The sequence below is a fragment of the Alnus glutinosa genome, chromosome 1 (assembly GCF_958979055.1).
Source record: "Alnus glutinosa chromosome 1, dhAlnGlut1.1, whole genome shotgun sequence".
In the NCBI taxonomy this organism is placed as follows: domain Eukaryota; kingdom Viridiplantae; phylum Streptophyta; class Magnoliopsida; order Fagales; family Betulaceae; genus Alnus; species Alnus glutinosa.
The window spans coordinates 9,499,831-9,513,659 of record NC_084886.1 but is presented as its reverse complement, the minus strand read 5'-3'; the positions used below and the strand labels follow the sequence as shown (position 1 = coordinate 9,513,659).

The window sequence follows — 13,829 nt, the reverse complement described above, 5'->3', positions numbered from 1 at the left end:
TTGTCTGTTACTACTTTCAATCTAGTTTTCAAAGGTAACGTAAAGTAAATCTAAATCGTTTGCTAATCATCTCTTCTTCTTTTTTTTTGGAGAAAAGAAAAGAACTGCTTTTTTAAGAATTTCTTGGATCGAGAAATTGTTTTCCTTGGAAATATTCAAATAGGAATGCGTGCGTCTGAGGAATAGAGTTTTCACGTGCATCATCAGATCACGATCCTCGAGTAAACTTTATTTTTCAAGTATAAAGAAACAAAATTCCAGGCCTAGTCTTGGAAAACTATGTAGAATACACCTTCCATGAAAATGCCTCCCTTTTCTTTTTGTGCGTTTTTTTTTTCCCCCCACAAAGCTGACTATGTTCACTCCCTCGCTTCAAAAGCAAGCCAACATTTCTCTTTTCACTGAACTTACGTTTGAGGCTACGAATTTTCGATCCTGACCATGTTCATTCCCCCTCATTTCTGTCGCCAGCTATCCTTGGTTAATTTCTTGCATTAGAGATTGTATAAATACGTACATAAGGTTGGTCCCTTTCCCTTAGCTAGTTGTGAGCTTTCTTGCTTGCTTATAACTTCTCAATCATGGTTGAGCTTGAGTCAAGCAACAAGAGCATGTGTAGAATCCCTTCCAAGAGAAAGGGCCATTCCTTCACAAGAAAGTGCTCCTCCTTGGTTAAGGAACAACGAGCCAGGATTTACGTTCTCCGGCGCTGTGCCACCATGCTATTATGCTGGTATATTCATGGAGACGACTAGCTTCGCATTATGGCATCCAATATTTTCTCTTCTTTCCTCTCTTTTTTTTTTTTTGGTTTAAAAAAAAAAAAAAACAAGAAAAAAAAGGACTTTTTCTTTCAGCTTTGTCTATTAGGCCGACCAGTAGTTTTGGTTGTATGAGCTGCGGTGTAGCCTTTCCTTTAACACTCTCACGTGTCGTACTCTTTTTGACCTTATTGGTGTAGCTGCCAATGGGTTTACGGGGCACAGGGAGAGGTTTCGGGCTGGGGCTGCATTCTTGCTTTTTGATCAAACCATATAATATTTGAGAGCATCGTCGAAGCTGCTGACATGGTGGGATTGGTTTTGTATTCTAAAACCTTCAAGTTGGTGGTGGATGGCACTGAATAAAGGTTGATTGTAATTTGTAACTTGTTTTTAAGCTGTCAAATCAGTTTTTTTTTTTCCTCTCCATTTCCGGGAATAAAATAGGGGAACCGATTTGTATTTGTAATGGTCATGTACGTTATTTTAGGCATAGTTGAATAGTTGAATGTCATGGGTTTATCAATGACTTTGCAGTCTGCTGACTTTTCTTTACTTTTCTTTTAAGAAGAGAGTTTGTGGTTCAACTCATCATATGTAGTAGATTTTTTAGGATTTGTTGAATTAAGGATACTTCAATAGTTTGCAAGGAAAAAAAAAAAAAAAAAAAAACAGATTGCAGCTCTTTGTGAGCTGTACATTCACTGTTTAGCCTTTTCTTTTTCTCCAATTCTGGGAATAAAATAAGGATGGTAATCCGTACGTAATGGCCACGTTAATTTTTGCATACTTGAATGTCATGGGTTTGACCAGAAAATAATTATATATAACGGGTTATTAGTTTTACCAACGACCTTGTACTCTAGTGGTACGTTTTCCTCCATATGACCTTCATAAACGGGGTTTGACAATTTTGCCACTTATTTTATACGCGACCAACTTGAAATAGAGATGATCCGTTTCCAACTCATTCAAGAGATTTACGAGAATTTATTGAAGGAACGATATTTCGCTTACCAAGATAACAAGTCATGAGTTGTAATATTTATTTATTTTTATTATTATTTAAGAGTAATGTTATTTTTAATTTTTTAAAAAATTAAAGACTAATTTTTTTTATTAAAATTATATAATAATTATAAAACAGTCTACTAAATAATATTACTCTTTATATAATTACCGTCAATCCAAACAAATTCAACATTTTACCGCATCATCAGGATCAACGGTTGGACCATTGGAATGTATTCAATTGGACTACCATAAGAATATATACTTAAGAATAATAGCATATGAATATATTTATCATATCTACCAAATCATAAAGACTCTTAATCCTAAAAAAATAGTGAACTCAATTACAAAGTGTTTTTATTGTTTTGATTTATCCACGAATGGGATCTTGCAGGTCAAATGGTCAATACACACAGTAATTGACACTTTTAATAGAGTTGATTAGCTAAGCTCAGACTTGTGATTTTAGTAAAGTGGCTATTAAAAATGGAAAAATGCATTTAACCCCCCAAATATCACCATTTTTGCAATTTTAGCTTACAGAAATGGATTTGTGGATTTTTTAACCCCTCAACTCCCAAAAATGTGCGTGTCGAGTTGAAAATGGAGGATGCGATCATGGGGTTCTTTTGCAAGGAATGGGCAGAAATGGATTTGTGGGCGTAGATATGACACTTGGAATATTCACACTCCATCACAAATCCCCGCCTTGGAGTGCATTATCTGACACACACACACACCCAATCCGATCCAAATACCCCCCCCCCCCCCCTTGACCCCCTCACTTCCACTCTCTTCTTCGCCCGTTGCCAAAACATGCCAATATTCAGTACTGCGACGCTAGGATCGGTCTCGGGCATTTCCTTTCCCTCGCACATCTTCACCAGCGATGCCTCTTACACTTCTCCTCTTCAATTCCCTTCTCTCGTTAACCATTCCCACAAGTCTCCCACCAGAAGAAACTCTTTCCACACTGCCAAAGTCTCCGTCTCTGGCAACGCCAACACCGAAGTTTCCGAGCTAGCCCCCGCTACCCAACTTCCCGATGACTCGTCTGCCTCACCGGAGACAGTTCGACAAGCTCGGGTGTGTTTATTATTACTATTATTAATGCAATTGTACTTCTTAGTTCTTAGCCTTGGTTTATAAATGAGAAAATTCCTGTGTATATTGGTAACATTGCAAACCCCATGTGGCGCTTTCTGAAAAATCATTTACGTACCTTCAAGACATTTGCCCCGGCAACTTCTGCATTTTGCTGATCTGTTCATATTTGAAGTTTACCTGTAACTTGGTAAGCTGGGAGAAGCAAGCTGGGGGTGGCATGGGTCTTCCAAGTTCATGTATTTACTAATCATCATACAACAACATGAATGAATAGAAGGTGTAGGCTGTGATTTGTGAACCAATCAATTAAAGTGGCAAGTAACTTGAAATCTATAGCGCATTAGCAAAAGAGATGCAAAGTTTGTCTCATTTCATTGGTTTTATGTCCCATTAGAGTTCACTTAAGAGGTGTCTGATCTAATACTTAGTTTCTGCAAAAGTAGATATCTTCTGATTGGGAGGCTGCAAGGGCTTATAATGGTAGTGGATTCATCTACGAGGGCAGGATTGAAGGTTATAATGGTGGAGGCTTGCTGGTCCGGTTTTATTCTCTTGTAGGTTTTCTGCCGTTCTCACAGTTGAGTCCATCACATTCTTGTAAAGGTACTAATTTTGTTGGTTTCTGGTTATACTTTGTTCTTGAGTGATTTTTTTTTTTTTTTTTTTTTTTTTTTTTTTTTTTTTTTTTTTTCTGTCTGGAAGTTGGTGTAAGATGTGGATGGATTAAAGCATGTTGCCGTTTTCCTTTTAATTAATATCTCAATGTCAGAGAAAACTTTAAAATGCATGCAATTTGATATGACTTGTAAATGAGTGAATTGTCCTCCATTTTAGTTTTTCAAACTTCCACCTGTTTAACTATTGATAGTTAGTTGGATCGGCTGGAATGAGGAAAAAGTGTTAATTATAGCATTGATAAACTTTGATTACAGACCATCTTTGCCTATACTAACACTGGATCAACAACATGTTTTAGTAAAAGCAGAAAGAAATGAAATGTGAAAACCTATTCATATTTTTCTTTCCATAATTTATGTAAAACATGAAAACATTGATAATAATCATTCATCGCACTTCAATCATCTTCTTATTTCTTGTTCTTTCGTCCTTACTATCTTCTCAGTCATCTTAAATGGTCTAAGAACAATGAAATATCTCATTTTCATGCTTCATGCATTATTTTTTTCATTTTTAAATTGGCCTCAAGGGGTAGTTTAATCGGCTGGGGACACGCCTCATGAAGCGGAGGTCACTAGTTCGAATCTTCATTTCCTCCTCCCCTCGGAGCCAATTACTTATAAAAGAAAAAAAAAAAAGTTTTCATTTTTAAATTGTTGCTGCCAAACTTGGGAAAAGGAAAATTTTGCATCAACTCTTCTTTAACAAGTTTCAGTCCAAACTTTGTCTGCACAAGTCTCTCTTGTGGAAAGGATAACTGATGCCTGCCGCACAAGGACAAGGTTTGATGGAGTGACAGTAAAACTACCATCTCTGCCTCCAGATAATGAAAATGTACAAACATTGTGTGTTTTGTATGTATTTGTGGAAACCCAAACATCCTTTTATGTAACCTTGGTTACATGTCAGTGTAACCATACCAGTCTACTTGTTAACATGAATGCCGCCATTACACGCTTGTTAACATTTGCACAAAGAAAATCGTATTTTTATTTTGGTTTTTGTTGAAGCATCTATGTTCTGTCCTTGAGGACTTAATGGTTAAGAGAAAGTTTGGACCATGATATTAATCTAATAAAATCTCACAAAATTTGTGTTGTTATGACGTAAAATATTGTAAAGAATGAGTGAAATACATCACGAGACATTCTCACAGTGGACAAAATATAACCAAAACATTTAAAATAAGAGTAATGCTAAAAATTACATTTTTATTCCACAATTATCCTACAATGCTGACATGATAGTCTTAACAAACTCTTGGAATTTTTTTTTCTTTTAAAAACAAGGATTGATCCAAGGGTAGTTGGGGCTGTCACGTCAGCATTATGAAATAAAATGTGGTATGTAGCATTTTCTGAAAATAAAACATAAATAATGTATTTGGCTGTAATGATGTAGATAATGTTTGAGATAGCAGATGGACAAATGACGTATAAAAATGATGATGGCTTGAATTTTCGTGGCTGAAATTCAGAATTGAAGCAATATAATTCCCTTGGTTTTTTATTGCTCTCTCTCTCTCTAGAGAGTAATCTATTCCAAGATCTCTTTTTTTTTTTTTTTTAAAGCAAATAATTAGTAATTTCAAGAAGAGAAGCAAACTTGAAAATTGAACTCTGGAATGATAGATGGACTAGAGTAGTGAGTTTGAATCCTCAAATATATTTGCTTCATAATTTAAATACACTCTCTCTTACAATCTAGAGACTTTCTACGTTTTCTATTTAATCTTTCCGTGTTCATGCTTTAGAAAAACCTTATCAAAATTGTTCATTTTCATACATTTTTTTTTGGATGAATAAAATAAATTTAACCAAGCGGATATTGATTGCAAATCAGATGCAAAACAGTGTGGCATTAACTGCAACCCGTGCCTCTTAACTCAAACGAGACCCAGGCTACTAATTACCTATACATCTGAAACAAGCAACTAGGAGTCAAACATTCCACTGATAACATAATCTTTTATCAAAAACAGAGTTTCTGATTTTCCTGCAAATAGTTCACTTTGCAATCTTACATCCTCTGTTATATCATGGAAAATGGCTTCTTCTGTTCTACAATTACATGAGTGAATTCCCTCATTTCTTTCAATCCAGATAGTGTAGAAGAGCAGCCCAAGGTACTCTGAAAGTAGTCATTATAAAAGCTTTCCCCTATAAAGGAAATAGATGCTGTCATTTGTCAGTAGAATACTCTTTTATTTAAAAAAAAAATTAAACTTGTGCTTTAGTTTTCTAGTCATATATTGGTAAATATTTTCTTTTCCTGATGGCTTTATAGTTACCGTTCATTAAATGAATTTTGTGTTGCCAACTTACTTTATCTCATGGCAATTGAACTTCAAATTGCTAACATACTGTAAAATTTTGTTGCCATTTTATGTAGAATCACGCAAAAGCATCCATGAGATTGCTAAGGATTTAACAGGTTCAGATATTTCTGTGAAGGTAATAGCTTGTTTATATATAATATTTAAAATTTGCCACACTTGAAAGTTTACCTCCTATATCAGTCAAATCTTTTCTCTAAGGCTGTATCAAAGTCCATAATGTCTCGGTGTATACTTCTGATTGTATATATTCCTATTGTGAGTAATCGATGTTGAGCATGAATACCATTTAAGGAAAGCCAAAAACTGAGGTCTCTGCCGCACCTTTGTTGCTGCCAATGTGACAAGTATAGAAACATTGGGGGAATGTTTTATGCTGTCAAGAATATTGCACGGGTTACACCAATTTGGGTGGTAAACCTTCCATGGGTAGACCTCATTACTCACATCTGAAAATTCATAACCCAATGGTGATGCTTGCTACCCGAGCAAGAGCACACACAACTCACAGCATAGGAACGCTAGAGAGTGAGAGAGAGATCTATCAATGAGTGTGTTATGAGACTTGAATGTGAGAGCTGAGTAATAGCTCTCCCCATCTGTAACGTTGACCCTTCAGCTATCCAGGTAATGACACATTTAGCATGTGCTGGAATTGAATGGGCTCACAAAAAATCTGGGTCTGGTCCACTGATGGGGGCCCCAATTAGCCTAGGCTCAGCATCATTTGTAAACACGTATCAATGTATCCTTGGGTAGATTCTTGCTTTTTCCAAGAGGGGTTCTCTCTTTATGAAATTGTTCTTTCAATACTATATAATTGAAAATGGTGCAACTTATATACTCATTTTCTGCCATCTCTTTAAGATATATACCGTTTGAGTTTCCGTCCTATGTCTACCAATCATGTGGCCGAAAAGTTGCTTCTATTGAATGTCCTTAATTATTTTGTTCTAACAAATCAGTCTCTCATAAATTTTTTGATTAGTAATTTAACCTCATTGAAAAGCGTGGAGGGATGCAACCCTAGTATACATAAATTATACAAAAGAAATTCCCTATTAAGTAGAAAAAGAACAAAGGTTCAGAAAGTTAGAAAACTAGAAAAAAGAAAAATATTATGAGTAGCTATCCATGTGTAAAGGGAGTTCAATAAAATCTTTTTCAGCTCTACAACCGAAGTCTTTATCTTCAAAGCTTCGTGCATTTCGCTCTCTTCAAATACACCATATTAAACATAAAGGAGCTAACCTCCACACTTCCAAAATGTCATGATGCCCCACCTGAATTCCCCAACTCATCGACAACTTTCTCGCCCTTTTAGGCATAACTCAATCAAGGCTAAACAAATTAAAAGAGCAAGCTCCATAAATCTCTTGCTACTTCACAATGAATAAGAAAGTGATCGATAGACTCCCCACTTTTCTTGTCCATACAACACCAATCCACCACAATGATGTTCTGCTTCCTCAGATTATCCAATGTCAATATTTTCCCTAATGCTACTGTCTACACAAAGAATGTCACTCCCGAAGGAGCCTTAACTCTCTAAATACTCTTCCAAGGAAATGGGATACCCGTAAATATGTTTAACGCATGATAAAACGACTTCACTTCAAACTTGTGCCTCTTGGAAGAGATCCAACAAATTCTATCCACATATATCTGAAAATGTGTTTAAAAAAAAATGGGGATTTTGTTCTCATCAAATATCTTATAAAGTTGTTTATAATCTGAAAATGTGAGATCCTTCTGACAAGATCTTATCCCTTTTACTCTTTATAGTGATCAATGAATTATATCTTTCTTTCTTCTTTCAGTATAGTAGTAATTCAGGAGTTGTTCTTAATATACATACTACCTTAGTTTCTTCTTGTATTAGGTAATCCAAGCAGATGAGGAGAACAAGAAGTTGATACTCTCTGAAAAGGAAGCTGTCTGGTCAAAATTTTCTGAACAAGTTAATGTAGGGGATATTTTTGAAGCAAGAGTGGGTTCTGTTGAGGACTATGGTGCCTTTATCCATTTACGTTTCCCTGATGGTATGTTCTATTTTGATTTGTGTCATTGTAGTTTTCCTTTGAAATTGTTTTGGGAAAAAGTTTGAAGTGGCATCTTAGAATTGTCTTGCAGGTTTTTATCATCTCACTGGACTGGTGCATGTCTCAGAGGTTTCATGGGATTTAGTTCAGGATGTAAGAGACATCCTAACTGAAGGTGATGGAGTTAGGGTGAAAGTTACAAGTGTTGATAGGTCAGTTCATGGTGCTTATTACCCGATTTCTGCCTTTTCCCCCCTTAAATACTGAATAAATCCAGGATCACATCAACAAGGTTCATCAGTTAATCATGCCAAATCCTGAAGTAGTAATGCAGATCGTTAACTTTGTTGTATATTCTGTTATACCTAGTACATACATGCAGATTTTCACTTCCAAGTTGTGCCAGGTCATAAAAGCACACGTATAGCTTGTTTCAATTAACCATGAACTAATTTATTGAGAAAGTACTTTGTGTCAATGCAAGACCTGCAGTTATTTTTTCGAAGGATGTGAATGATGTTATATTCTGCTTTAACTCAATTGTTTGTTTTTTTTAAAAAAAAAAAATTGGGTGTGTTTGTTGGAGATTGAAGTAATGTCATCAAATGATTTCCTTGTTCTTTTTTCTCCGTCTAGTTAGATATTTCTTTTGTATACTTCATGTGTACCCAGGTAGCGCCTTCGTTTTTAATGAATTTGATTACTTATAAAAAATAAAAAACAAAAAAAATCATCTAACATGCTATTTCTAAAAACTTTCCGAAAAATGGAAAAAGAAAAATCAAATCATGCTTAATTTGATCCAATTTTGACCATACAATGAAAACTTTATGCATTTTTTTTTCCTGTTTTCCTTCCAAAGAAGTTCCACTGTGCACAGTGCAAAATTTGCATGTCTCTACAGGCGTGTTCCTGATAGACAAGACATTCTTTGGCATTTTCTTGGACTTGTATCATGAATTATCAGCAGACATGTTTATGAGGCTAAATTGTTGGGTGTTCTCTCTTGAGCTTCCCATGCCTGATTCTTTAAGCAACTAAATTGATGGACCTTCTCTGAAGTTGAAAACTGCTAAATCTCTTTTCATTTGGTATAGGACTTGCAAGGCGGTGCTGTATTATGAAAGGGGAAAAGATCTGTTAATTTTCATAACCTTGCTAATTTTTATTTTTTCCTTTTTTCCTGTCCTGTCTGTACATGAATGTAATCTTTTAGCAGCAACCATGTGGGTTTTTGACGAACAAACTCTTCAGGGAAAAGTCAAGGATTACCCTGTCAATCAAGCAGTTGGAGGAAGATCCACTCCTAGAAACGTTGGACAAGGTTATACCTCAGGTTTGTCAGAGGATATCATCTTATATGCCCTTTGGTCATATTCTTGTTTGGGACCATATCCACTGAAAAAAGCATGTTTCCGTTATGAATGGATATTACATTTCACAGGATGCCTCTGCTGTTCCTGATTCTTTGAGCAATAGCAACATCAGTACCATTGAACCACTTCCAGGTCTTGAAGCAATATTTGAAGAGCTCCTACAGGAAGATGGGTATGAATTCATCATTGCTTGACTCATGAAGAGTTATTTCTGAAGTCTAGCTATAATATGAGTTAAACCCTTTTATTTTTTTGTAATGTTGAATGAAGTTAGTTACTTCAATCGTTCCTTTGTCTATCTTATCTTCATAGTGGATACTCTAAATTTTTGGTACATTCCAATCCATGTATACCTCAAAATAGATGTTTTACTCCAAAGTCCTTAATCGTTCTAAGAATATTGCTGTGCGCGGTTAGAAAATGAGCCAACATTAGGCTATGACAATTTAAAATTGCATTAACTCCCATTCTGGAAATGTCTCAAGTATTTTGCTATATACATTTTGCGAGTGGACTGCACAGTGTAAAGATTTAGTTTTCCTAAGATGTTACAATTAGGTACGGAAACAAACTTTTGAAATCAAGTTTGTATTAATTTTGGTTACCGTATGACTTTCTTCATAGTTATGTGGAGTTTTTGTTAAATGGTTTACATCGTGTCCTGTAAAATTTGTAGTCAAAACAGATATCTAAATATAGCGAAGGAAGTAGAGAAGGAATTGCTAATATTAGAGGAGAACAAGATGTTCTGTGTTAAATTAGAATGCACTTTTGAGCATCATTAGTTCAGCTCACTTTTTCACTTAATGAATTTCAAGAAAGACTCAGAAAATATATTAGAACTTTGCTAAGGAAAAAAAGTTATATTGGCCGTAACTTGCTAAATCTTGCCAAAGGCAGGCTTGTAAATTTATTATTCCTAGCAGAGGCTCAAGAAAAAATGAGCTCAAAGACAAAAGAATTGTTTAAATATGGTTTACATTCAATATGGGACTTACTTTTGGCTCCTTAGACAACTTTGTTCTACTTGATTTTGAGTCTGTCTTTTAGGATTTCTTTATTCATTCCTAGTCTGCTGTAGTTTGTTAGAGCTTTTGTTAATTTTTTGGAGTCAAAGTGTATTTTGGTAAATTTTTGGTTTCGCTGGCATAGGCTGTAGCAGTAATTTGTGAGCATCGGTCTATATGTGTTATTTGGCCCGTGTGGACCCTAGTCGCCCGTAATTTACTTTACCAGTCAATGTTCATAACTCTCTGTTTCTAAATTACCCAAGTCTTATGATAGGAAAGTAAAAATTTATAGATATTGTGTAGTTTCTATAGGTGTTTCTTTAGCTGGCGAAGGCTCACGTATTGGGCCTAAAACATTGGTGAAACAAAATTTGCTGGATACTTACTCTCCCTCTGGAAGAATCACAGGCTTCCGACTCCTGGCTTGATGTCTATAAATATCCGAACTTGCTAGCCTGTTTTCTTCTTGAAATTTAAAGTAAAAAACATAAGAATTTTTGGTTTTCCAGTAACTGATAACGGTACTTATTCTGCATATGATCCAGTATAGATGATGTAAGAATCTGTAGACAAGGGTTTGAGAAACGGGTGGTTTCACAAGATCTGCAGCTTTGGCTTTCAAATGTGAGTTTCATTTATTTGCACGAGATCATCTAATTTGTATACATCTTCATTCTTATATACCACCTTTGTCATGTTGCATTACCACAGGCACCACCTACTAACCAGAAATTCACTCTCCTTGCCCGTGCTGGAAGGCAGGCAAGTCTCATCGAAGCTTCCCTCCCTCTCTCTTTCTCTCTCTCACTCTCACTCTCACTCTCACTCTCACTCTCACTGTACTATTATCTTCCTTGGGTTCAGGTGCAGGAAATACATCTGACAACGTCGCTTGATCAGGAAGGTATCAAAAAGGCATTGCAGCGAGCATTAGAACGTGTCCCATAATTTAGTCAGTGTTCCATTCGGTGATTATCCAATGATTGTGGCTCTTCTGTACAGAAGTTATTGTCAATGAGTAATGCTACACTTCACACTCATTCTATAATACTACTTCACACCGGTTGATGTGGCATGAGCTGAACGGAGGTTGAAAGTTTTTTGTTTTTAAGTGGCCATTCAATTCATGCCACATTAGCCAATGCGAAGGGGGTGTGATAAAATGGGTCTGAAGAAAAGATTTATTCATTGTGAATTTAGAATCTGGCCATTGTGAGCTGTATATATTCCTACAGGTGTTAAATTTTCAACTAAACTTTAATATTTGATTGCACATCGAGAATGCATTGATAGTTCAACTTCTAGTGCTATTGTTCCATACTGCAATAAGCTGAATTTAACATCTCTCAATTTTAAATGAATTAATATTATTTATTTCATGATTCAAAAAAAAAACATCTCATCTAAAACGAGCAATTACTTCCAGCTGTGGACGCTACAAACTTAAGCTCATTCATGTCTAATTTTTTATATTTTCTCTGTAGCATGAATATTTGTGGTGTTAGAGGCCTTTTGTCTTTTATGATATCTATTACTTATTAAAAAACAAAAAGATAAACATGATCAATCCAGATTAGAATATCCCATCCCCCAGCATAAGTTAGTATTTTGTAATCCTTCCACAAGCATAAGCCAACAAGAAACTTTTCGATTTGTGTAAAGTGTATAACATAATGATTTATGGATGCGCTTATGAAGTAAACATCACTCTTAATTATGTATTACAATATATAATTTGTGGTTATTTACACACTTACATTAGTGTAATGGACCATTATTAATAGATAATAATTTAAAGAATTATTGGTGTGAATAGATAAGACAAGAACTTGTTAAATCTGGATTTATTATTATTATTATTATTATTATTATTCATGTGCAAATAAATGATATTTGTGAATTGTATTTAGCCGTTGTAGTATGAAACTGTTAAAAATTGCAAAAATTCAAATAGAAAAATTGTTTCATATAAGTTCAAAATTTTCTTTAACAATTATAAACAGAAATATCAACAAATATTTTTGAGTGGTCTTTTTCTTATTCTCAAACAAAAATTATTATAACATTTGTTTGAAAAACGATCAGAAAAGTGGATAAAGATTAATCATGTGCTCTTTAAGTAACACATCTTATTAAACTTTCAGTGAAATTGAAACGTGTCTAATTATGTATTTGCTCAAAAACAGAAAGCAAATGTTCTTTTATCTCTTTATAATTTCTCCAAACTTTAGTAGAGTTTTCCGGTATGGTACAGGAACAAAGTTTGATTGTTTTGTATAATGGTTTAAGTTAATCTCCTTAAATACACTGTCTTAGAATTTTTTTGCAAGAACCTTAAAGACAAGTTACTGTCCTTGGCGTTAATAAAACTCATGGGCAATTATTTGACAACGCCAATTTAAAACCCTCCATTGGTTCTATAATTACACATCTTTTTTATGAGGTCTATAATTATATATTCGAATAATGCTAAGGATTTTTTTTTTTTTTTTTTTTTTATCCTCCTAAAGTTAACGTGGCTATTAAAATCATCATTAAATCAAGTGATCAACATTCAATAGTGATTCATTCCGAAGCAAATAATGATTTTAATAGCTACAGTAACTTTGAGATGACATAAAGAAAGACAAAAAAAAAAAAAAAAAAATAGTTTATCTTTGATATTTTATTTGCGCAAAAGAAGGAAAATCCGCTCAGCACGGTGAGAGAGGGGGCGAAAGGCGGATCACATTGGGACTTTATGGGACTCATTCATCGATTCTGTCATATTTTGGGCCAAAATCTTGGGCTTTCCTGGAACCAGATGGGCTGCCAATAGTCAAAAGGCCATTGCCAACTGGTACTCCTATTCTCTCAGAATCTATTTTACAAACATGGCTGCCCATGTTTGTTGAGTAAGTAAGATGGAGACGAGAGATCTTTTGGTGATAAGGATGGAAGAGCATTCCTAGTGAAGTCGTCAAACAGGCGAAATCACCAAAATTAGACGATTTTGCTCAAAATCTCGTTTCCAACGAACTCTCTACTTTTACCGTACATTTGCTGATTGTCAGAAACCCTCGTCTAATGAGACGAGGGAGAACACGATCATCTATTCTTATTTTTTATTTTTTTATTCCATTTTCGCGGGATGAGCAGAATATCAACACCAAGGTCGTTGATGAGCAGAAGATCAACACCAAAAATATCACAGGGGAGACACCACAACCGGAAATATCACAGCAAACACACAAGAAACACGATAGATCAACACAAAAAATACACACGGTTCACTAAAACCCATTAATCAATAATAGCCCAAATTAATCAACAATAATCCAAATCAAAAACACAAGAAATTACCTTAAGAATTTCTGTTTAATCACAGAAAATTCACCAAAAGTCTTCTCTCGAGTCACCGGAAAACACCCATAGGAAACCCACTGGAATTGCCCCAATTTTCACCGGAAAATCACCTCATGTCCACCGGAGAAGGGTTCTGGCCGGCAACCCATGGACGTGGGTCT

General features: G+C 35.1%; 2 protein-coding genes across 2 annotated transcripts; both read left to right on the top strand.

The window, feature by feature from the left end:
* The first annotated feature begins 170 nt into the window (after positions 1-170).
* Positions 171-1,273, top strand: LOC133862291 (small polypeptide DEVIL 19-like). The gene has a single exon (XM_062298065.1). The coding sequence runs from the start codon at positions 582-584 to the stop codon at positions 753-755; it is 174 nt and encodes a 57-aa protein (XP_062154049.1). The 5' UTR covers positions 171-581; the 3' UTR covers positions 756-1,273.
* A 1,128-nt stretch (positions 1,274-2,401) lies between these two features.
* LOC133871362 (uncharacterized) lies at positions 2,402-11,627 on the top strand. The gene is made up of 10 exons (XM_062308803.1): positions 2,402-2,861; positions 3,326-3,485; positions 5,952-6,013; positions 7,778-7,937; positions 8,029-8,149; positions 9,192-9,273; positions 9,382-9,485; positions 10,869-10,947; positions 11,035-11,085; positions 11,188-11,627. Exons 1-10 carry the CDS (start codon positions 2,592-2,594, stop codon positions 11,269-11,271), a joined length of 1,173 nt encoding a protein of 390 aa, XP_062164787.1. The 5' UTR covers positions 2,402-2,591; the 3' UTR covers positions 11,272-11,627.
* The last annotated feature ends 2,202 nt before the right edge of the window (positions 11,628-13,829 follow it).